Source organism: Mycteria americana, chromosome 3 (assembly GCF_035582795.1).
Source record: "Mycteria americana isolate JAX WOST 10 ecotype Jacksonville Zoo and Gardens chromosome 3, USCA_MyAme_1.0, whole genome shotgun sequence".
Taxonomy (NCBI): Eukaryota; Metazoa; Chordata; class Aves; order Ciconiiformes; family Ciconiidae; genus Mycteria; species Mycteria americana.
In genome coordinates this window covers 97,500,595-97,525,637 of record NC_134367.1, presented here as the reverse complement: position 1 = coordinate 97,525,637, position 25,043 = coordinate 97,500,595, and the positions used below count along the sequence as shown (strand labels likewise).

Here is a 25,043-nt window from a genome sequence, read left to right as displayed (position 1 = left end):
TATACACACATTTTGCAGTTGCGTGTGTGTGTGTGTGTGTGTGAAGCAGTTTGCCGGCTGCTGAAGCAGAAGCACAGCTGAGGTGGAACACAGCAGCTGCTTGCGAACACAGCTGCGGGACATGACCAAACACCATCAGGTCAAAATTGTACTTGAGGTGAAGTGGATGATCTGTGTGATGAACCACACGATGATCCTGGGTCGTGGCATCTGCTGCTGCAGTAGCCCTGAACATGCCGTCCTGGCAGAGACATGCGCAGTCTGATGACACAGAAGGCCACGACATCATCCATATTGGAGAACGAAGCTCTGCTCTTTTTGCCCCTTCACCCTCGCTCTCCCCCTCTGCTTCTGACAAGCACGCAAAGTGTAATTTACAGCACTATTTACATCTATTTACATTTACTAATTATATTCCATTGAAACTGCCAAGGAAAATTTGTCAGAAGAATGTAATTACTCAAAGCTGGAATTTGGCCAGCAGTAAGATTAGTTCCCTTCCATTTTGCAAAAAAGCACTATGGGATCTTACAGAGCCGAGCGCTTCAAGTGGCAGCTGGGGACGAAGTCGAGCCCCTGAGGTACCGCCGGAGGCCTGCCTAGGGCTTGGTATGTGCAGGTGGGCTTTGCGGAGGCAATCGGACAGGCTGGAGCTCCAGGTTACTCAGGGTCTGGGCTTTAGAGGGTTGTCCGTGTCAGGCCTCCTCTGGAGGTGGAGGCAGTCTGGTGGTCGGTGGCTACAGCAGGCTGGAACATGTCTGCTGGCTCTGGGGCTGCACCCCAGGGCTTGGGGCTTTGCCTTTTGCTGTGGTTGCTCCTTGCAGTTGAAGGTGGGATGTCCTGTCTAGGATCCATGCTTTGAATCGGAGCGTTGGCACAGGCAGAATCGCTCCTGTGCGGGGGCATTCGTGGAAAATGGGAGCTGCCCCACTGCCACTCCCCCATTTCCAAGTTGTAGCATGGAGGTCACTTTTATGGGGGGAAGTACGTAGAGTTAGTTTTCGTAACCTCTAGTTTGCTCCAGAGCCCAGTTTGGATCAAGATGCTGAATAGCATCCATGCATGCTTGCATCAGTTAGGATGACTTTCTAATTTCCATCCCATCTGGACTTTTAAATACATAGTACAGTTGCTCTGCTTAAGATCTCTTCATCAGCTTCTACTTGACCTCTAGCTTTACACATGCCAATGTGTGCACAGAAGTCCTGCATTAGCACACTCACAATCAGGAGATCAAGCATCTGCGTATCTGGCTTAGGCACGGATGTATTTGCTGTAAAGGCAAATGGAGACACTTGGGCACACAATATTTAGATGAAAATTTGGAATCAGTTTTCACAGTGGAGCCCCTAGTAATCACAGCAAGTCCATGGTCCCCCTTTGAAATCTCATAGAGAACCTAGAATGTTTCACTTCGCAGTATTTCTAAGCACGACCATTAAATTTCCCATATAATTTCTTACATTACCAGCATTTTCTCTGTCTGGCTGTGCTTTTTGGATACAGAGGGCACAACCTGCTGAGGAAAGCTAAGGAGATCACAGGTTGAGGTGCCATGCTTATAAACAGGAAACTCATTTATGAGACATGATAAAATTCAAAATTTAATCTACTCAGTTATGCCTGAAATTTGACACGAGTGTATGATTTATTCTATATAGTCCTTCTCTGTACGACATTCTCAGAGATGGATGATACATACTATTTGTCATAATCATAAATGTTACCATTATTTTTTCATGTCAGTTCTGCAAAATGAAGGCTCATTGCTACAATATGAATTTGTCATCAGATGTTTTGTGTTCAAATCCTATTAAGTTTCCCTCTGATTTCTTATTGCAATATATTAGATCTGGCTCTTTTACTATGGGAGAGAATTAAAAAGGCTGTCTTTAAAGGCAGAGCACTGAGTAGCGTTGTATTGAACTCTGAAGATGTTACACAATCTCTATTTTAATAAAGTCTCATATAAGTGTATAGGTATATAATTTTAGATATGTCACAGTATTCAGGCCTGTGCAGTAATTGTGGTCTAAGGAAGGCAGGGTGGTTTAGCAATTTGAACAAAGGACTGAGTAAGAGTTCCAGGGCTCTGCAAAAGACTTGCTGTAAATCCTTGGGAGAGTTACTTGTCTTCTTTGTATCCCAATTTATCTGTCCATAAATTGGAGCTGCTATTAATGTATTGCGTATAAACCATGAGAAGTCTGTTAGAGATCAGAACAGAACCTGGGAGGCCTTTTTCCCAGGCTTGTCATATAACCTCAGGCCAGTTGTGCTTCTTTGGGGGCTTTGCAAACTCATTGAAGTTCTTCTGCTTGAAGTTGAGAGGTCTTGTCTGTAAAAATATGGTTTACACTAAAATTCTCTGACTTAGCTGTATCTTCTGGTTTGGAGGAAGCCTGAGCCAGAGGAGTGAAGTGGACACTGAAATAAAGCCTTAGAATATAAATAAATCCAAAACAGTCCTCCTAATAACAGCAATTCTTTGTCTCCTGACTTTGTGGCCTAACGTCTGAGGCTCAAGGGGATATAAATACAACACTCTGTGCAATGACTAATTACTCAAAATTCTGTGCATCAGCAGAAGTGGGACTTGTGGTTGACTCTAATATTATCAAATGCCTTTGCTATTTAATAATCTTGTAGCCGTACATTATTTAGCATGCTGTTTGCACAAAGAACAGTGATTTTATTTCAGCTATCTCTCAACAAAGTAAAAATGCAGCTGGTAGTAAATGAAGCATTTGGCAGACAATGTGTCTGATGTACAGTTCTCTAACTTGCTAAGAAGAGAAAAATGTTGTTGAGTGTTTAACCTTTTCCTACCCAAGGATGTAGCAAGAAGGATAAAGTGACCACAAAGGGCAAGGTCTTCTTTTTCTTTTTCTTCTCCTTTTTCTTTTCCTTTTTCTTTTTCTTTTCCTTTTTCTTTTTCTTTTCCTTTTTCTCCTTTTCTTTTTCTCCTTTTCTTTTCCCTTTTTCTTTTTCTTCTTTTTTTTTCTTTTTCTCATCTTCCCTTTCTTTTTCAAGGAAAGAGAAAAAGTTACTATCGGGCAAACAGCTTATCTATCAGTGGGGTTTATTCACACACCAACACAGAGTAATTATGCCCAGAGCTCCCATTAACATCCCGCAAACCGACAGCATAATAGCTTCCTTTCTCTAACATGCAACCAAAATAGGTTAATAAATAAGTTTAGTTCCAGTCATAGCCCACTTTCTGACTTAGCCTTCTGCATTCTCCCTTTTACAAATATGGAATCCATTGAATTTTGGAACAGAAAAACCATGAGGAATAAGTTAATCTGCCAGACACTCCGATCAGCAATCTGCACTGTAAATCTATTTAAAGCTGCATCTATTATGTTCTGAAGTTCAGCTGAACAGTGAAAGGGCACATGACTGAAATCACTGCATTTGAGTTGACTCACAGTTAAGTGTAGATAGGAATTGCTTGGCTCATCACAAGTTTCTGCTTCTGATTCAGGCCTTCTAAAGACACTTCAGTTTTTGAAGGCTTGGTCAGTGGCCTAAGGGTGTACAGGTATCCAGTGACGAGAGGAATTGCAAGAGTCGCGTCCCTCTGCATTGGCAGTCAACTGAGAAAAGGTGGAGCAAGCTGTATGCACCCTCTTTCCCCTTTGAGAGCAGAAAGCTATATTATCCCCATTATACAGATAGGAACAATGGAACAAAAATGTTAGTGATTAGGTGCTCTGAAGCACTAGCTAAAAATGTCCGGCTCCAAGTTACACAGGGAGTTGGGGTGATGTAGCCAAAAATGAAGCACAGGCATATACTGTCCCATGCTACTCTCTTAACTTCTAGACAACATTGTCATGGAAGGAAACACTGTTTATCTGCCTAGTAACTGTCTATTTTAATCTGTAAGAACAAACAATGTAAACAAAATGAGCAAACAGAAGCAGGCTTGTACAGAACAATTTGCAGCCTTGTTTTCCAGTGGAAGATTCCACAGACCACCCAGGCTTTGCTCTAGTCCTTTTCTCAACCACGGAGCATCTAATTAAATCCCTCTCCATTCCTGACTCTTAAGTGGAAGAGAGCCTACAGTCCTGTACAGTTTCTTTCCAGATGGAAATGCATAATTTAACAGAGATACAGCTGACAGGGAGAAGTGGGCCCAAAGCAGTATTAGCATTTGCCACAAATTGCATTAAATTACAAGGGGGTACTTAATGAGGATGTAGAATAAAAAGAAGATTAAACCCAATATTTAGTTTTCTAAGCCCCTTCTAAGATTGCAGAGTGCCAGGCAACGAAAACCTCATAGTAAAACTGAATTTCTGTCTCAGTTACTTTAGTGATACCAAGAATTGTTTGGTTTTGCTACACACCATCAGTATCAGGTCGTGACATTTTGTCCCATTTTATCCTGCAGCTTTGTTCCATATACGTGTGTACATCTACATAAAGTTGCTAAGCACCTGACATTATTTGCTACTTCTGTACTCACAACACAAGGTAAAGTACTATTCTTACTGCTGTTTTGTAGACGGGGAACAAAAGCACATAGGGACTGGCTTGTCAGTGGCAAGTGAACCTGCTTCCCGTGGTAAACCCATAACTTCTTCTCTATGCTTCTCTTCAAAGAGAATTAGCACCGGAGGAAAAATTTTTTCAAGATACCAGCTGTCTCATTTTTAGAACTGGACATCATTGTAGATGTCCACGTAAATGAGAAAGTACATAGCAGTGCAGAGTTGCTTTGCATTGGATGCTTCTTGAAGAGGCTGTAAGGGGTTTGTGGAAATGTTCTAGGAGGACAGGTGCTTTAGCTCCACTACTGTCATACTGAGGAGTATTGCAGTTTGGAAGTTAACCCACTTGATTGTTCTGGACAGAAAAAAGTAGGGATGCTGGCAGCATTTATGCACCAATTCAAATGTTTAGTTTGGGGGCCAGAACACATGAAAGATACAGCATCCAAAATCTGGGCCTGAGATAACGTTCTGATGAGGTCTAGGGAAGCTGAGTTCAGAAATATCTTGAAGCTATCTTTGTGCCATCTCACTTCTGGGATGCGTTAGTAAATGAAACAATGGTATAATTTATACAGGTTGAGAGCAGAGTAGGAAATGACCCTTTTATTGCTTCTCTTGGGCTAACTATGGCTTGCAACAGAAGTCAAAATCATTGCAGCAGAATGTGCCCCATCCCTTTTCTTTATTTGCTCTCCTCCCCTTGTCTTTATGATGAAGCCAGCACAGGGTCTCCTCCAAGAGAACGTTCAGTCCTGGTATGTAGCTCACCCTGTGTTCAGAGCAGATATGGGGCCACCAATGCATGCACACAAGGCAGTGTCAGTTTAGTGGTGCATGGCACCCTGGGATATCTGAGTTGCACAAAGGATGGAGAGGAAGGAAGACCAACTGTGTGCAGCCATCCTTTCTAATTAAATTCCTGCAGTTAAAAATAGCTACTGGAAGCCGGCACTTCTGGCACATCCAGAGCATCACCTTCCCAAGTATCTTTTTCTGGCCTGAGCCGTAGGAAGTTGAAAATGTGATCCGATGTGTAATAGTGCAGCATATTCTTGGCCAAACTCCTCATCATTTTTTACCTCTTGCATTTATGGTTAGCTTACAAATGTCATATGCCTCCTTTTCTTCTTTAAAGCTAGTCTCTGCAGAACCAGGTATCATCCTGACTATTGTGGAATGTAACCTGTTCTTCTCAGTTTGTTCACAGCAGTTCTGGCTATGGTGAGAGAGAAGGCAAACCTGGCTCCTGAGCCCCTTGCCTACTTAGTTACCCAGAAATGCCGATTGCAGTAATGTTGATATTGAACTAAGACCTGGTTTCCCCAAAAGAGTTTTCATTGCCAAGTAATTTTGGTCACTACAGAAACAAGAAAGGTTTGTGTTGGATCGGTGATATTGCATAATTAGGTTTTCAAAAGAACAAGAACAGAGAAATGAGAATAGTGGGGAAATCGGGCTTCTTGCTTTTGCAAATTCTAACCACAGAAAATGCCAGAAGTTTTATTTCTTATCAAGAATAAAGGAGTTAATCTTTCGTAGCCTGTCCCACGGACAGGATATATTTTACAGCTTCAACTAGACAAATGGAAGGAAGCTAAAACCATAAGTTTTGGTGATTGATGGCAGTAACCTATAGGAATGCCTTTAATGGCCAGTTTGCAGTTGAGCATAATGATTTTGTCACTTTTCTCAGGGTTTTGTGTTGTGTCTGGGTGTATAGAGATAGACATACAGATATAAAACCAGCTATTCTAGCACAACTCAGCTGCAGAAAAGCAAAATTGCTGTTCTACAGCAAAAAAGCTGTAGAAAAGCTCCCAAATTCTGGCAGCAATGTTTGTGAACTGCCCAAATGGCTAAGGAGTATTGTTTTTATTCATTTCAAAGCACAAACAGACACAGAAATACAGGGAAAAGGTAAGGAAAGTCTCTGGAAGCTTGTGCCTCCTTACTGGTGTCTGTGGCTTTGTTACTGAAATCATTAAGCAGGCAGTATGTGTATGTTTGTTGGAAAGATCCCTTTTACAGGGAATCCCGCAGAGAATGCCTTTCTGTCAGAAGCAGTGCCTTGGTGCTCACCTGCCGCTGAAGACCGTGAGTGAGGTGCGGGAGCCCTGTTTTCTGCACGCCTGCCCCACGGGTTAAGGACAACAGAATGGGTGGGTAGCAGAGAACAATACTCCAGAGCAGAGCAGCAGTTCTGGCTTGTAGGTCACATCTTGCTGAACTTAGAGAGAGGAGCTACAACTCGAGTACTCATCGAAAAGATTAAACAAACTCAGTAGGAAAAAGAATGTAGGGAGCTGGCAAGAGGACAATGCTAGAGTGAGCTCAGACAAAAAAAAACCTCCTGAAGTTTGGTGGTTTTTTTTTCCCTCCAGGATGTGTAGTTCAGAGGTAGGCGGGAGCAGTGGCCAGCCAACAAAGGCTAGATACTGTGGTTTTGAAAGAGGCACTCGAGCATATGGAGCTTTCGTGCAAAAAAAGAATGTTTTTTTGATCAATTCCAGGCGAGATGGCAGCTGTGTCATTCTGAGTGCATCTCGTCAGATTAGATGGGATCACTAAGAGTCTTTTGGCATTTTCAATCTGAGAGAAAAAAACCACACGTGGCTAGTGAAATTGCCCAGCAATGAGATTTCCCCCTTCTGACTTGGCTGTGGGATTATGGGGTCCTGAAGCCACGTCAGCCCTGATGTGATACTGGGTGACACAGTTGGTGACAATTTGGCCAGTTCTCTCCTGGTTGGGGAGCTCATTGTTTGGAAGGGAAACCCACTGCCAGTATTTGCAGGGTACTATCAGAATAACGTGATGTATTCTGGCAGGGCTTCGGCTCTAGTTTCATTTGTTCATTAAATGAAATTTGTGAATTAACACCTAAGCGTGAGCTTTGTTAGGAAGAAATTACAAGTTGGCACGAGTGTGACATGAATAATGAAGGGAGTGAAGTACTTCTCAAGGAAGTGAGATAAGTGAAGCTTTTGATTAGAGTAGGAGAGTAGCTGCGTGTTGTTGAGGATTGATAAACCAGCTTGAGAAGGACAAATCAACCTTCTGAGGAGCTGCTATGTTTAGGGCCGAGCTTCAACCACGACTGATTCCATGCAAATTCAAACTTTGGGAAAGGTAGATACAGCTCCTGTAGCATGTTCAACTGAAAGTCCGTCTTATTTCTGTTAGCAGTGGTGTCTGCATGCTTCCCTGCGTTATTGACACATCTCGGTATATATGCTGTTCTTTGCAAGAGTGCCACTGGAAAGTTTTGTATTGAGCTGAAGCGTAATGAGAGTTTTCCAATGCTGTGTTTCATATGTCATAAGTTTTCTATATGCACTCCGGCAAAAAAACAAGTGTGGAGGGTTTCCTCTGCTGGTTTTGAGTTTCTCTGTGAGGTATGAACTTTCAGATCAAATGAAAGGAGGTCACAGATCACAGCTGAAGTGTGAAACCGGGGCAGAAGCAGGTACCAAGGCAAAAACTAACTGAAGCTTAAACTGGAAATTTGCACAGAAGTGTATCCTAAATTGAAATATTCCTTGCCAAAATATCTATCAATCACTCTGGTAGCACAGGAATCAGAGTAGTGGTGAATTGTTTGGTTGACAGGAACCTCACAGGTTCAGCAACATGGATCTGTTGTTTTCAGAACAGCGTGTGGAGTTCCTGGTTCAGTGCTCTTACTCCATTGTGTAAGAAAGAAATAAATTCGTCACCTCTCATTAATGCTATCTGGAGTTGAAAGGAGTTTATATGAGCATCATCACACTGAATTGTTTCGATGATTCAGAAAACAGAGTGCTCCCTGTGGGTGAATACTTTGTTGGCTTTCTGGGGTTAGTCTGTAACACAGAATAACTTTCTTCCCCGGTGCTGAGTGGCATACTGGAATATTAGTATCTGGCAGAACGAAGCTCTCCCATGCTCCCTCCCAGATTTCGTCTGTGTGTGCTAAGAGAAGGCCGTCACCTCGCAGACACCCTGCAGTATTTTTCTTGTAAACAGCGAGGCGGGAGCTCCTCTGTTCTGATCCTGACTGAGAGTCTAGCAGAGCTGTGGGCAACTCGTGAAGGTCCACTTACTAGTTTTGGATACCTCAGTTTTCAGGTTCCCAAGCTGTGCCTCATTTTCGAAAGATGGGTAGCTCACGTGACTCCCGTTAGAGTCCATGCAAGATCAGGACCTCTGGATTCAGCCCACAGATGTCTCAAAGTGGGTGTTCTTAACATCCTTGATCTTAAGTTGGGTTCATTTCCTGTCATGTGAAATGAGAGCACTATTACCTGCCTTCAAAACAGATGCTGTATAGGGGCTTTGAAATGTAAAGCAGGACTGTGTGATACTGCGAGATCTCTAGATACTTTCAGCTGTGCTTTTTAGATGACATACAAATTAAAAATTGCAGAGTTGTGAATGTTGTATGTTTTATCTCCCACATTCACCACAAACCAGATAACTTTTCAGGGGAATTCACACATCTATAATGCTTGTCACTGGTCTTTTTAGAAGCAGTGAATAACTTAATGTAGTAGGATGTTTCAGAGAGGAAAGAAAATGCATGCAGGAGGCCTTGCATCGAGATTAATCTCTCAGGAATGCAGGGGGTTAACGGTCAGGCTGATTAATCACTGTTAATGAACCATCAGGAAATCTGTCAGGAAGTGGGTAAAAATTCCTGACAGCTGATGTGAAGCACTGTGTGGTGTGCTTTGGTTTTGATGTTTCCCAACTGATAGTCTACAGTGGGTGTAGTTTAGTTACCTCTAAGTTCTCAAGACATGTGAAGGACCAGATGACATGCTGCCTGTGTTCAGCTTGAGTAAGTGAGCAAGAAATTTTCCCCATGCATGGCTATGCAAGTACGATGCAACATAAAGGCAAGGAAGTCAGGGGTTGCTCCTTCCCACGGCTTCCCAGAACAGAGTCTGGAAAAGATACAGAAAGGAAGCATGATCGTTCCCTCATTCCTCTGGTCCGAGCCCACAGGGTACAGGGGGAAGAGTGGAACAGGCGGCTTTCCCTGTGTGAATGCGGAGCCAGAGTATTAGGACTTGCATACCCAACTGAGTTAATGAATTGCCTGGTGTTGACCGAGGGTGAGGTTTCACAGTTGGCTTAAGCTGATCCAAGATCACGCTGCTGCTGAAAGGAGTGCTTCTAACCTCCTTCTCCTTTGCATTGGACTAGCTATCATGTGGTAACACAGCAGCTTGCTGATCTGGGTGGAAAGTAATGTTTCTTGGTCAGTGGTGGCTGGCTTAGTCTTCAGACGGACCAGAGAACTGATCTGCCTCACTGCTTGGCTGCACGAGTGCTAGATCTGATGTAGGAGAGGGCGTGGGAACATGAGACAAGGATAAAAACATGAGTGGGGACTGAGCCTTTCAGCAATAACATAACCATGGATTAGTTTAAGCCTATTATGAAACTGCAGTCTGAATCACTGGAATTAAGAGTGCACTGTCAACCTACAGGGAATGTAAATTAAAATGTGTTAGCTTACACCTCCCGCCATTCTTAAACAGCAGCTGAATACAGCCATTCTGCACGTGGCCGGGAGGAAGGAGCGTATGGTGGGGCAGCAGCGTAACAGTTCCCCATGACTTGGTCTGGAGCCTGCAGACCACATCAGACAGCGTCAGTGTGTGTTTGGGGGAGGCAGAGGGGAAGAAGAAAGGAACAGACGAGCACTGCTACCATGGGTTTTCTCTATATATTTTCCTTTGGCTTAGAGTAATATGTTCTAGCTTGTCTTCATGACAAGACTGCAGAAACACTCAACTACCAGAGCACAGATTAAGCACAGTAATGCAGTTGTGGATCCAGACCCTAAAAGTCTGGGGCACGGTGTGCTCTCTTAGTACTTCTCCTTTATCTTCAACCCAAGCAGCTTTGCAGTGCTCTCTAGTCTGCACCAAAAGCCTAACTTAGATCTAAAAAGGCAAGCCCTGCTATTTGTTTCAAGTTCATTTGGTTTTTATTGCAAAATTTGGTAGTTCCATGTTAAGGACTTTTTTATCATTTTATTCTGGCTCAAAACTCCAGGCATAGATATAGGAATAACTGTGCTAGTGGAAAATCTCTTTGTAATTTTCAAATATTTCAGGTTTTAGAGGTCTGTGACCAAAGGTCTGCTCCTGTAAGCACAGCCGTGCAGAGCCCCACCAGTATCTATAGGGTGCCCTACAGAGACAGCAATCCTTCCACACAGGATCAGCAACCCCAGACACCATGGGAGTAGTCACCCTTGTTAGGCTGTGAGCTTAGGAAACAGTTTGAAGATAGTCAAATTAGTTTAATTTCAGGAGAGTTGCAAGATAGTGGATTTAGTTTAATTTAAAGACTGTCTTAATTCAGACTGCCAAAATACCCCCCCAGTGAAACATAAGGAAAAATTGGGGGGGGGAGTAAACCCCCAAAATAAAAAAAAAGAAAAAATTGACCAGGCAAATAAATGCAAAAGTCAAAAAACCAGCCAGTAACATTTCCAGAAATAAACCATTCTCCATCACATAGAGGATAAACATGGGCTCTTTCAGGGAGAAGGAAATCATAAAAATAAAGACCAAAAAAAAACCCCTGTATAACCGATTCAACCACTGTTACCAAGGGATATTTTACTCCCTGAGCATTTCAGCTGAAATTATCTCTTAGCTGAGACATAGACCCTCTTGGCACAAGAGTGTCTGAATATATCCTGAAGGCTGGAAATGTTTCTCCAGTTCCACTAGTAACCTTTCATCAAAGCACAGCCCAGGGATTCTTGTAGGGAGACAGGCTTTCCCCACTTATGAGGAATGGATAGTGAGCGTCTTCGCTGACAGATATTTTTGTGTTACGTAGGGCTAATTTGTAGTTCGGGTACAGAGTAGGCAGGGGTACAGCAAGGAATGTTGAGCAGATGTGACACAGAGCGGTAACGTCCTTAGCATAATTCAGTATCACACAGTTATGGAGTGCTATAAATACAACAGGAATTCTCCAAGGCCCAGTTCCTTCCACAGAGTTGGGCATCTCTGCATTGCCATGCATTTAGCCTGCACTAAATCAGTGTAATCCTCAGGCTTCGTTCATTTGTGCACTGCTGTGAATGCTCCTAGGAGACTATAAGCATCATTGCAAGCAATATCGTTGACTCTACATTATAATGCAATTTTTGACAGCTTTTGGATTCATGTTTTGATTTATTCACTAAACGAAGAATTTATCATTGCAGGCATGCCTAATGTTTCTCTTGTACTGCTATAAAACACATCATTCCTTTTAGGACTTGGTAACGCGCTCTTACAATGCATTAAATGGAGTGAATGCATGTAATACACAGAGTGCACCTGGACTGTGACTTCTTGAAAAATCACCCAAGGAAGGTTTCCTGAGGTTCAGTAACAACGTCGGGCTTCAGGAGCCAGAGCCCCCTCCTGTTCTTACCTGGCTGCCATTACTGTTGCCCAAGAGGACAGGCTGGGAGGGCAAAGGCTGAGCAAGAGGTTGCCCTAGAACAAGGCAGTGCAACTGCTGTGACACTGTGAACTGTAGCTTTTGCCCTCTTGGCCTCCAAATTTTTTTGGTGAACAAGTCATCTTATTGTATAAGTGAAATGCATCCTATTATTCTATGCATGACTGATTGAAAAATGCTTTACTTGCTGGAAAGACTGTTGAACAATATAGTTTCCACTTACAAAGCACTTTCCTTAAAAAGCTTCTCAGGGCAGCATCGTATAAAAATAGTTATACTAAAGTTGTGAACCAGCTTCTGACAAATCAGGACTAACAAAAGCTAAGGTATAAATAGAAGTGTTTTCGTGGGTTTTCTCTTCTCTAGAGGCACAGAATCTCAATCAGTGCTGGATTGTAACAAACAAAAATGCCCTTTTCCAGACACACAGGAAAACAAGGACCTTCCAGACTAGTGGCACAGAATATAAATAGGTTTTCAAAAGTGCTTCAAAACCATAAAACTTAGTCAAAACCGTAACATTTGCATTTTAGAACTAGCCATGCCATATCAAATTTTTTGATCCAATTCTTTATTTTATTTCATACAAACTAGCATCTCCTGCTTTAGAGAAAGGTTAAACAAGTTATATTTTTATAATTATGGAATGAGTGTCTCCAGGCACTCAAGGATATGAGTCTGTAATGTACTAGGATTCCTGGAAGACAAATGCTGAAGAATGTAAAATATTACATATTCTGTGTTTATATTTTGTCAGTGGGCAGAATAAATGCCCCTTACTGGTCATTTTCAAAATTCATTATTTTTGCAAAGTAGGTTTGTTTTTTTTTTCTTATAGGAGGTTTTGAAACAGCTAAATGTAAAGCTAATATTTGCTAATCCAGAGTTGGATAATCTGGATTTTACTCTGAGACTGCTCCTTCTTCTGCTCTGGGCTGACCTTTTCTGAATCTACCAAACCCAATATAGTTTAATCCACAATACCAAAGAGGGAACGTCTGTTTCTGTAATCCGAAAATAGTTCTTATTGCAGTTAACCTTGCAGCTGAATCAGTTCTGCTATTGCTCTTTAAGTCATGTTTGACCAGTCATGTCTGCACAGACCAGAAGCAAGGCTGAACAGGATATCTACATAATCAGTCTGATGCATGCTGCTGTTTTCAGTGAGTAGCTCCTATATTGAACCCCCCCCCAAATGTTTACTTACCAACAACTAAATTTATGATACCCTTGGGGTCTGTAGTAGCTGAGCCTTAGAGATACTGACTGCTTCAGTCTATGTATGGGAAGTAAGGATTTCAGCAAGTTTACCAGCATCAAATCCTTCTGTATATTCTCCAATCATCCCATAATCTTTTCTGTTGCAAAAAAGATACTAGGGGGCCTTTTTCCATCCTGCATGGAAGTCTGCTGTTCATCCCCTTCTCCATCTTTGTAGTCATTTAACATTGTTCAGCCTCGCCAAAAGGGAGATCTACAGCCATCTCACAGCCTCAGAGCATCACCCACAAGTGGAGAGGCACAGTAACGCTGCAGGGAGCACTTATGTTCCATCTCGCCATCATCCAAACTAAGACCTGGGTGATGTGCGCTTAGTCTTTTTTTGCTCCAATAGCAAACAGTACAGCAATTATTTGGGGCAGTATTTAGTTACCTCCATAAAAGAAAACGATCCAAAATACAGTATTCTGCTCCCTGCTGCTGCTGGGTAATAGTTTATGCTATTTGACACCAGATATTCTGAGTATTCCTCATTAAAATAATATTTGGCCACTTCCATTACCCAGTGATCACTGTACGAGAAATATTTGATGTAAAAATGACGAGCTCTTCCTGCTAGAGCTACAGCGTAACAGATATACTTGCTGAAATTCTACTTCTGTCTGTAACAGCAGCGCCAAAATAGCTTTAATAATTAATCATGCACTGATTAGATTATAAACTCTGAGACAGGCCAGAGATTTTTGTATTATGCATCAGACAAAAGACACTGGCAATGCTTAACTAGCAGTCACCTGCTCCTGCTCCACCTGCCATTGTGGGAGCACTCTGGAAACCAGAAGGGAGACAAAGGACCAGCAGAAATTGATAAAAGCCTTCACCTGCCCCTGGTGTGTTCAGGAATACAGAACTATTGAAACAGGTGCTGCTACAGCTGCATGCTGGGGTACAGCTTCGCTTATTAACTTGTAATTTGCCAGGCGACACTCCACATTGTACCCCGCTGTGAAGGTGATGGAAGACAGCATCCAGCCTTCAGGCTAAGCGAGAGTTAAGCAGGGAGTTTCCTGCCTGGGAACACCAATGCAAACAGCTGCTGTGGAAGGGCTGGGCAAGGAGAGACAGGGCATGGAGTGGGCACCCCTATCAGGCACTCACCCCCTTTAGGGTTCCCTTGCAGTTGCCACCCTGCTCTGCCCTGTCAGCTGCTTGTAACCTTAGGAAAAGATTTCTATGGAAATTGTTTTTTTGAGGCGGAATGATATTATATGCAGCTGATTTTAGGGTAAGTAGGAGTTTAACACTGAGAACCACTAGAACTCAAAATTGGAAAATTACTTCCTACCCTTAACTTCCAGTTAGAAATTTTGCTCAGCTGTCTTAACTAACTTTTTCCAGGCCCTTTGCTCTTGTCCCCTGACTCTTGGGGCCTATTTATTACAACTACAGAGGCAAAACCCCTCAGGGGAGATAGTCCCTATGCTGGTTCTCGAATGAAATAAGATGTTACCAGTGTGTCCAGTGTAATGCTTTTACTGGTATAAAAGTATGATTAAAAAAAGGGGACCTTAGAACCAGTTTTATGGTACCAACAAGAATTGTTATCAGTCCGGCCTTAGAAATCAAGCCAGTTTTAGGGGAGGAGGGGGAAGGGACACTGTGGAATGAAATGAGCAAATCAAGTTAAAAATGATTCATTTTGCCAGTTGTTGGGGAACGCTACGGAGCACTGAACATCACAAAACAACAGTTATTATTAAAAAGCACTCAGGAGGCAAACAGTTGTCATTCCTTGCTGACCAGAGCAGAACTAGTGATATCTGGGCTAGAGAGTCAGAGCAGGCTGGGGCACGGCCAGCGCCCGTGCAGGGAAGGCGTACTCCCTGCTTGCCGAGGGTTTGCGCGGGGCGGGCAGAGCACCAGGCAGCTCTCGGGGGAGACACAGCCTGGGGACGGGTAGCTCCAGAGGACCACGGCTGCCAGAGCTCAGGTGAATGTCACTGTCCTCCACCTCCATGGTCAAACTCTGCACAGGTGGGAAAGCTTGCCCCAGGAATAAGAGTGGTTTATGTGATAGACACAGCATAGACCTTTGTTAGTGGGACCTTTTTAATGAACAACAGCTAAGTTCTGGAGGCATCAAAATGTATCATTCTGCAACTAGGAATTTACAGCCACCACAAGCCACATGGCTTATTTTTTTTCCCCTTTTCTCTGTCCCTTCTACCACTGCCTTTTATGAAAAACAGAAGTTAAATGAGAGAAAAATAGCTTTAATGAAACATTCAGGTTGAGAAATCAAAATCAGACACTCCAACAACAGGAAGTTTCAAAAGCAGTGTTTATAACAGCATGTTGCTGAACTGTAGCACACTTGTTTTTCTTTTTCTTTAAGTTTAAACCATATTAGAGTGTGTACCTTGATTCAAGAGCAGGGCACAAAGATAGTATCACGGCATTAGTTTAACATGGCAGAATTTCCTAGGCATAGAAAAGTGAATTGAACTCAACCCTTGAACAGTTTCCTGACTCCTGCAATCAGCGCTGCAACTTTTGTCTTTCCAGTAAACACATCTGAATTGTTTCCCTGTGCGAGTATGCTTAAATTTGTTTGTTATTTTATTCTAGGGAGCTGGAGACAGTTTTGTGGGAGCACTGGCCTTCTACCTGGCTTACTATCCCAAGTTACCCATGGAGGAAATGATCAGGAAGTCTAACTGCGTCGCATCAGTGAGCGTCCAGGCATCGGGGACACAATCTTCATATCCTTACAGGAAGGACTTGCCTCGGGACCTTTTCTAATTGACATTGTCTAGCTCAATGTACTGATTTTATCTTACCCCAGACAACATTATTCTTCTGACTGCACCGAGGTTCTCCTCTGCTGACTGGAAAGACCAGGAAAGTCTCTTTGCTTCTTATTTGAGGAATCCTGTTAGTTCCTGTTCTACAACAGTAAGACGGGGTGGGGGTGGTGGGTCTTTCAAACACAGCACAGCAGGTCTCTCTGGCCCCTAACATAACCACTGGGCTCGTGGCCATCTCACACAATGCGCTATACTGAACTACACACAGTTTACAGCAAAATGTCTGGAGGGCATTGGGCTCCTGGTAGTATTTTTACTTGATTTTATCAGAACTTCTGATGTGCAATGCCAGCACGTGAAGCAGAGCATTAGCTTTGAGACTGCAACTTCAGTCCTCAGCTGCAGACACCGAGGCCAGCGTTTGGCTCGTAACAAAGCACCGTACATCCAGCCCTGGCCCCCGTCTATTCCCGCCTGCCTCAGCTGCGGGCTGTGGCACTGTGCTCTGCAGTTCTGCCAGGCTGTGGAAGGTCCCTCGAACTGGAAAGAGGACAAGAGTGCTACTGAGGTAGACTTTGAAAAATGTTTCTAGCCATATTACTCTAAACGTAGGTGAGCTACTTAAAGAAGAAAAACTTCCAAAAACATCAGATAACTACTTTGGCTATCTGCTTCCTTCATGCTTGACAAAAATCCAGGAGTGGAAAATCCGTCCTACTTACCTGACTGAAAATAACATAGCCCTTTTAGCCGTGGTCATAGCTTCTCCAAAAGCTCATCTTATTTCACCAGGTTCCCATTGCTTCTTCCTTTCCTAGGAGGGAGCTGGTGCAACACTACCCCTCCAAGGAATGACACCAATTCGTGTCAACTACTGTTGAATCTGTGGCTGGTAGGTTAGAAAAACTTGCAATCCTGCCATTGAATTCCTGCTGTGGAAAATGTTAATTTTAATTGCCATATAAAACAATAGTTCCTTTGAAGATTACAGCCTCTTTCACAATGGAAAACACAGACAATGGGATTTGCTATTTAATTTTTTTTTAATTGAGTACTGTAAAAATAACTCGAAAGATAAATAAATGTTACTGTGATGATCTATGTCCAGACATTAAGAATTTTCTCTCTCTACATTGTTTTATTCACAATGGCCTTCAAATCACAGGAGACGGTGATCCCAGTTCATTTCCTCTCTTTTCAGCCCATGTTGCTGGATTTCTGAATCAGCGTTCACCCTGTCCTCCCCCCAGACTATCCTCTCCTCATGCATAAATCAAGTCCAGTCATTGTTCAGATAGAGCGGATTTTTCTCTTCTCTGTGAAGAGGACACGTTTTTTTGCTATAGGGAAAAAAAGAATCTGTTAAGAAGCCTGAAGTGTTAAAATTCAATTCAACGAGCCTACATCCCTTTCTCCTGGCTGCCTTCGCTGCTTAAATGAGTGTGGAGCAACTGACTGGCACAGCGCTGCTGTTAACCAACTCTTGAAGGAGTTTAGTAGTGCTTTCACTTTACCACATGTAATTTTTAGTTCCTAAGAGGTCCATTTTACCTCTGTGAAAATAAGTATCAGGATTTGAGTGGCTGAAAACATTCAACAGCTGCTCTGTGTGACTATTCTGAGTCACAGCTGCTCGATGTAGGGACAAAAATAGGTTCTTACTGCTTTCTGCTACTCTTCAACTTCAGAGCCCAAACAACTACAGATGATGAGCTGGATCTCGTCGGTCTCACAGGCTGACTGAAAAGTTAACTAAGTGTCCTGTGGATCTCTCAATGAGGCACAAACTGACCCTGCCTCCAATGCCTGACGCAGATGTTAGCAAAGTGAGTTCAGCTACAGGTTAAGCATAGTCAATGCACTACTAAAAAAAAAATTAAAAAATAAATCAAAGCAAAGCTTTACAATGCCATTTGAAAAGCACCGCTGTTCCGACTGAACTTCATTATATGAATTCCTTTGAAAGCTACGCAAGAGCAATCCACACAATAACAAAATCTCTTCTTCCACATAAAAGTTTCGCTTTAAGAAATACTGCAACTTAGTAACACATTCTGCTGCTGCAGTTAGGAGGTAGTGAAACTTGGGCACTACTGCCACTACTTCACTAAAAAGCTTCGTTCTGCGGAGGTCCCAGGTTTTTGAGAAGTACAAAACATAAGGTGAAAATGCATGCCAAGTGAAAATGCTTCCTAACATATTCCTGATGTGAGCTGGTATCTAGACTCAAATTTACTTCCCTTCACACATCCAGCACTTTCTCACATCAATTTCTCACTTGTGTTCTACTACAGGCTACAAAGATCAGAGCTTTTTTTTCTTAATTACTTCCAATTTCATACTTCAACAACCTACTACATGTTCTGCAACAGAAGCGCTACTTAGTCTGAGCTCCCCACTCTTGTCACATTTCCTACAAGTTGGGAAGCTTCTGGAGGATCACTTTGCACAATGTTTCGATGCAGTAATTTAAACTTTTCTTATTCAAGAAAATAATCCCAATGATCTCCAATTCCCTTTCTGTATGGAAATCAGCAGGAGAACCACTACCTCTGTCAGCATGAGTGCTTTGATGAGAGCATACCGCTTCTCTGGTGGTTTCTCTCACCTGCCATAAAGCTCCTGTACTGTTAGATCTGAGTATGAAAAGGTTAGTCATCTAACAAGAACATAAAATCATAAGAAAAAGTAAGTTTGAGCCACGTAACTACTGACCATGCATTATGTTATCTACTTAGAGCTGCTTAATACATTTCTTTATTCTATAGATTTAAATAAGCCTTTTTTGCATTAACTCCCCCATGCTATTTCTAGCATGGTCTGGTTTAAATTCTAAGTTTCCCCAAATTATGCTTTTTAATGTTAAATTAAGCTTTTTAATGTTAACTGCAGACTGGTTCCTCCCCCAGAAACTTGACCTCTTAGTTACCTTTCAAAAAAGGTTGGTGAGCAAAAGGCAGCTTGGCAAGTGCTATAACCCCCCAACAAATCAGATTCTTAAACTGAGAAAATTTGCAAGGACCAGAGGAACATAAAAGAACCCACAAACTGTCATCTGGAGTGGTATCATTTGTGGAGGAGAAAGAACTTGTGCTTATTTCTTTAAAAAAAAAAGTCCATTTTGTAAGTGATGGTTAAAATTTATTGTCTAGAGCACCCATGGCAGCTTAACAGAACATTTCTGTTGATGCATACTTCATGGCTGCTTGTTGGAGGTAGCACAGTCTAGCAAACCACACAAAGAAACAGAATGAAAGAACTCCTGTGTCACTTTGCTTTGCCACTGACATGTGGCATGGCTGTCATCAAAGACCCTGATGTGTCCGGCAAGTCATTACTTTGTTTCACTGCCACAATCTGTAAAATGAGGGTAACGTTTACTTCCCACTGGAATGTCATGAAGAACAGCAACTGTACAGTCATCTGAGCATGAAACATGTTATGACGTACTCTGCTTAGATGGGAAAAATCCTGTTATATTCAAATCTTTTGCCCCACACAGTCAGAGAAGCTTATACAAAGCAGGCTGACTTCTTCCCCAAGCTCTTACCAATGGGATCGTATCTCAGCAGGACCAGTTTTTCCTGCAGTCGGAGTCTCCTGATATTGAAACAGTAGCCCGTCTCAGCCGCGCTTTTCATCCTCACCAGAATGTATCTGAAGTCACAAGGAAGGTCTCTGTGTCAGTGCACAGGCACACAGCAACGGCCCACCACATGTCTGCCAGGGCATGGTCAAATGGACAAGCTTTTAGCATAAACAATTTGGCACAATCACGTAAGATACTTCATTTCAACTTCATGGATGTTCTGGATGGGAGCATCAATACTATATGCTAAACTTATAACACAGACCACTATAAACCTAAGCTCCAGCATAAAGTTTAAGTAAATAACTCCTGAACAGAATACAAGCCCAGAGAGAATAGCTTCTCCACAAAACAGTGAGGGGGGAGGAAGAAAAAGCAGGAGAGAGAGAGAGACAGAGAGAGAGAGAGACAGAGAGAGAGAGAGAGACAGAGAGAGAGAGAGACAGAGAGAGAGAGAGACAGAGAGAGAGAGAGACAGAGAGAGAGAGAGACAGAGGGAAAAAATCAGCATACAATTGAGTCACTATGGCTTAAAAGATAATGGCAAGAGAGGAAGAATGATGGTAGTTAAAGATGTTCGGGCTGTAGATAACACTGTATTGCAGACTATCACTTCCACATGCAGAGAGGAACCCGAGCAGATAGGCTAGAACAAGCACCATGCAAAAGGAGAAGCAGGGCCCCTTGGCACCATCCATCCCACTAGAGATGCAGGGCTTGACATTAACCCAGCCACAGGAACCCCTTCCCCACGGGAACCCTTTCCCCCCTTCTCAGTTTGTGGGGTGGACTGGCAGCAGCTGCGGTGTCCCTGGGAACAGGGAAAACCAGGAGAATGAGAAAGCCACCACCACACCTCCCACCCCGGAAGCCTGCCAAGATCTGCGCAACTTCCCAGACACAGAGTATCTTCCGAAGTTTCAAAAGAAAGGTCAAACCCTTTAACCAGGCCATAAATTAGGTCTTTCTTCCATTGCAATAGAGAGATGGATACATCTCTGCACATGGGCATTCAATTCATTTTCCTGGATTCTCCTGCTTCTAATACAAAGTGGTCTGTCAAAATTAACCGTGAAGAGACATCCATTCTTCCTCACTTGTGCAGCTCTGACCAGTGTACTTCCTTAAGCTCTCCCTTTTCTGCTTTGCAATCTAATTTACTGCTAAGTTCAAAATAAACAGAAAAGCACTGGATTCCTGCAGACCAACTGACCAAGCACAGTCTAGGGATTATCCCCAATTACTGTCCTCTCCTGTACACTACTGCAGGTGTGATGTGTAGCACCAGTAACCACACAGACTCCTTCCTCTATACCTCACCCACTTCCTCAAAGCCTCTGTGCAGTTTCTGCTTTCTGGGGGAATCGGTGGTATCAGTATGACCAGGCCTTGACGTTCTTGTGCACCACATATCTGAGGCCAAGCCCTTTCTGAACAACACACCTTGTTCAGAAAACTTGTTGCCCAATGAAGAAATGTAACTAGGAGCAGAGGCAGAAAAGACCAGTGGAAAGCTATCAGGACATGGGGAGAAAACCCAAGGGTAGCACAGAAGGATAAATATCATAAGGCAATAACATATTCCTGAAGTATATATGGGACTATACAAAGAACAGAGAAAGGAACGTCAGGAAAAAAAAGGAAAGGGGGGGAGGGAACACTACATTAACATTAGTAACACCATTTTTAAAAGCTACTTATTCACCTCGCAGAAACATCCTGCTTTGCTGTGTTTCTGCAAACAGATAATACTGTTATCAGCAGAATGCTGATATGTCAAACTGTTCCCTTCCCTGTCAGACACACACTTGGGAAGTGCTTTCTTTATTTCAAACCCTGACAATTGTGCAGAAATCCTGTAACAGAAGAATCTCTTCAAACCCAGCAAGTGGTTGGTACTGGCTCTGTTGGGGCCTGCTTCTTAGAAAATCAGAAAATGTACCAAAGGCCATAGTTCCCGAGGTTGTGCGGTACCAGATGTAATACATTTGCACAGAACACAACTTCTGAGAATCAGAAGACAGGAATGTATTCACATAAATCTATCAGTTTAGCCCCTTGGATTTGTCTAGCTAATTTTCTTATAAATAGCATTTTGGATGCAAGTCATTCTCTCCATGTGATCTTGTCTCCTTGCATCCACACTGCAAGACTACTGGTATGCTGGAAGTATATATTCCTTCCTTTCCAACCCTTAAAACACATCAGCTTTCTTTGCAGGTCAAAGGACTGTGATTAATTTTCTTCCAGAGCCCACTAACATCTCTCCTGAGCTGGACTGCAGAGCAAATCAAGATGCCCAGAGCACTGACCGCGCCCCATCCACTCCTCACGTATAAACATACAAACGTGCTAAAACCGGGAAGCGTTCTGCACCCTGCCTATGAGAAAGGTTCACAGCACCTGCCCAAAGCCCAGCCCACAAACCACACAAAGACCCATGCTGTACCTCAGCTTGCCCTCCTCAGCTAAAACATATGAAAGGTAAACGAGGAAGATTATACGGGTAATTTGTAGCCTCTCTTTAATCATAAAGCACAGAGGCGTGCTTCCCCTGCATGAGGCGCTTTGGATATTACAGCTTGGCTCAACGCGACAGCCCATAGGACAAAACCTGCTTTTGCTGCATTTTTAGAACCTAGAGGGTTTTTTCACACCATTCTGTACTTACCTGTGAAAAAGACACACATGCAGAAGGACAGAGAGGATGCAGCTAGACTCAAGGATGCAATTCTCTCAGATATATTAAAAAATTCTAGAGAAGCCTAATATTTTGTAAAGTCATTTGAAGATACATGGTGGCAGCAGAAATCAAAAACTGGCGAGAAAAACGTCACTTACTTAGATTTGCTCTTGGCCACTGTTATTTTTGCAGCATGAAGAAGAGAAAAAAAGAAGAAACAGTTATCGTTTTATCTTGTTTCCTTTATATGCAACATATAAAGATTAAGAGTTTTCCACTGCCTGCCTTTGCAATAGCCCCAGATAGATCGTGCAAAGAGATTTACCGTCACAAAAAATGCCACTCATCCTTCCATCTACATGCTCCCAGTTGCCTGCTCTTTCTTCCATCATACCGCCTTTATAAGCATCTGTGCTAACGCAGCGCCTAGCACAACAGACTGCACTTGCTGCAGCCTCCAGATGTTTTCAATATAAAGCTTCGATGCTGAATATGAATTCATGAGATGAATACACAATTAAGGCAGGTATGAACTAACACTGCTGGTGAAAACAGCAGTCCCACTCTCCCCTACTCGCTTACACCCACTCCTGCTCCAGTTGCTGCCGCAGTGCCAACACAAAGGTTTGCGTGGCCATACAGTGAACCAGAGCTGGGAGCTGTTCTCAGACGAGACTAACCTTCGCACAAGGCTGGTTTTAGGTCCCTTGATCTAACCCACCACACCACATGAAACAGACAGAATTATTTTCTTCTGTCACCTCAGTGAATTTAAAGTACTCATGAACCTACAGCATAAACACAAAAAAAACCCCCACCAAAGTTTAAAAAATTGCTCATCTATATTCTGTCCATGCAAGTCTCGCTTAGGCCATCATGAGCTTCTGGTCAACCTCCTCTTGCCCTGTTCCTTCACCACACCCCAAGCTTATCTGGATACTGCAAAGGGCACGTTTCTCACCCCATACTCTTCCTTGACTCCCTCCAGCGACTTCCTGTTTCTCCACTCAAGAGCTGAAGCTTCTGAGCCTTGCTTCTGAGGGCTCGCAAGCTCCGCTTCCCTCGAGTTCCCCACCTCACCCCCCACCACAGGGCCTAGCACTCTGCCAACGGCACCGCTCACAAACACCCCGTCGGCCTCTCCCACCGGCCCCGATCTTCTCGACGCCGGCAGAAGCCGCCTTCCCTGGGTGACAGCCCCGTCCCTCCCCGGGGGATAAGGAGACCCAGCCGGCTGGCAGCAGCAGGCCCCATCTCCTCAGGGGAAAGAGGGAGAGGGCTGACCCAAGGGCAGGGCACCGGCCGCCTCCTGCCCCGGCCTCGCGCCCTCCAACGGCTGTCCCGCCCCACCCGGGCACGAGGCGGCGCGGGGCACGCCGGGAGGTGCGGTCGCGGCGCGCTGCCTGCTGGGAGGCGCAGGCCCGCGGCGAAAGGAGGTGAAGGGCAGGTCGCGCCGCCGCCGCTGCCGCCTGGGCCCCCGCCCGCCTCCAAGGCCACCCCCGCGCCAGCTGCCGCCGCCCCCCGCCCAGCCCCGCTCCTCCCTGCGCCACTCACGAGCCGCCACCGTGAGAAACATAACGCCGCTCTCCGCACAGCCGCCCCAGCCAGCCCCCTCCCCCGCCGCCGCCGCCACTTCCGGGCCGCCCGGCAGAAGCGCTTCCGGGGCGCGGGGGAGGGGTTGGAGGCGGGGGCGCGGCCGTTGCTTTCCCGCCTAGCGGGGCGCGCTCCGGCTCCTGCCCCGCCCCCTGCGCGCGCGGGGCGTGGCGCGTGCGGCGCGGGGCGGGGTCAGTGTGTGGGCGGGGCGCGGTGACCGTTGGCGGGTGGCGGCGGCGGGTGCTGGGCGTTGGGAGGGGCGGCCCAGCCGGCCCGGTAGCTGCGGCCCCGCGGCGGGGAGAGCTGCCCCGGCCGCTCGGAAGCCGAGCCTGTGAAGTGGGGGGCCCAATGGCGATCTCCCCACACAGGCCTAGACAGGCCCGCGACGCCGGCCCCTGCGCTGGGGCGGCTGACGGCAGCCGGGCCTGTGCAGAGCGGGCCGTGTCCGGCGCCGGCAGCCCCGCAGCCCCCGCGGGCAGGAGGATGCCTGCGCCCCTCGGCCGGCAGCTGATCCGGCTGCGCAGCAGTCTCATCCTTCGGCGCATCTGCTGGCCTCCGCCTGTCTTCGTTCCCTTTCGTACAAAAAAGGGGTACTGCTATGGCATCCAAGTCCCCGAGGTGTGAGGCAGCTAAACCCGCCGGTATTTATGAGGCACTGTGCAAAAGCAATGGGCGGGGGGGCTCGAGGGGGGCACCAAGGCACGTTTCCGTGTTCTGCTGGCCAGCTAGGTAATGAACTGTAAGTCGTTATCCTCTAAAGAATTCACAGAAGGTCCGCGGCTTACTTCTCCCTCTCCCACCAATTAGGTAAACTGTTAAGGAAGGAATTCAAGTCCTTGAATATTTAGCAATTACTAAGGCAATAAAAATGTCAGCTTGACATATTTAGATGGAAAGCAAGACTTAGACTGTATAATAACATGCAGTTAATTTGATATTCTATGGCATGAAAACAAATGGCTGACCCTATGAAACACTGGAGCAAGACAACATCTCAAGGAAAGCAGCGTTACTCGTGTCAAGTGTTCACTTGATATGTCGTTCTTTGTGTCAATTCAATTATTTCCAAATACTTCCTCTTAATGATACAACATTTCAATCTTTACTATTTGGCCTTCAGGAGTATAAATCTATAGTTACATAATCTGCCCATGAATATCAGAGTGAGAACTTGAAAACATTGA

General features: G+C 44.4%; 3 protein-coding genes across 9 annotated transcripts in view; 2 read left to right on the top strand and 1 right to left on the bottom strand.

The window, feature by feature from the left end:
* Positions 1–17,097, top strand: part of RBKS (ribokinase) — a 70,601-nt gene extending 53,504 nt beyond the window's left edge. For both annotated transcript variants that reach the window (XM_075496228.1, XM_075496230.1), the window contains exon 8: positions 15,816–17,097. In XM_075496228.1, the coding sequence (XP_075352343.1) occupies positions 15,816–15,989 (174 nt within the window). In that variant the 3' untranslated portion in view covers positions 15,990–17,097. The remainder of the gene's footprint in view (positions 1–15,815) is intronic.
* MRPL33 (mitochondrial ribosomal protein L33) lies at positions 17,062–23,948 on the bottom strand. Its single transcript, XM_075496231.1, has 4 exons — positions 23,821–23,948; positions 22,425–22,443; positions 19,545–19,651; positions 17,062–17,334 (listed from the first exon to the last, which is right to left on the bottom strand). Exons 1-4 carry the CDS (start codon positions 23,840–23,842, stop codon positions 17,285–17,287), a joined length of 198 nt encoding a protein of 65 aa, XP_075352346.1. The 5' UTR covers positions 23,843–23,948; the 3' UTR covers positions 17,062–17,284.
* Positions 23,949–24,149: 201 nt separating this feature from the next.
* The window catches only part of LOC142407117 (uncharacterized), a 32,726-nt gene continuing 31,832 nt past the window's right edge, over positions 24,150–25,043 (top strand). For 4 of the 6 annotated variants that reach the window (XR_012774811.1, XR_012774812.1, XR_012774813.1 and 1 more), the window contains exon 1: positions 24,150–24,477. Coding sequence is in view for 1 of the 6 variants with exons in the window: in XM_075496223.1 (XP_075352338.1) it covers positions 24,458–24,477 (20 nt within the window). In the remaining 5 variants the exon portion in view is untranslated. Of the gene's footprint in view, positions 24,667–25,043 lie in introns of all 6 variants that reach the window. The other 2 variants (XM_075496225.1, XM_075496224.1) reach the window with 2 other exon arrangements.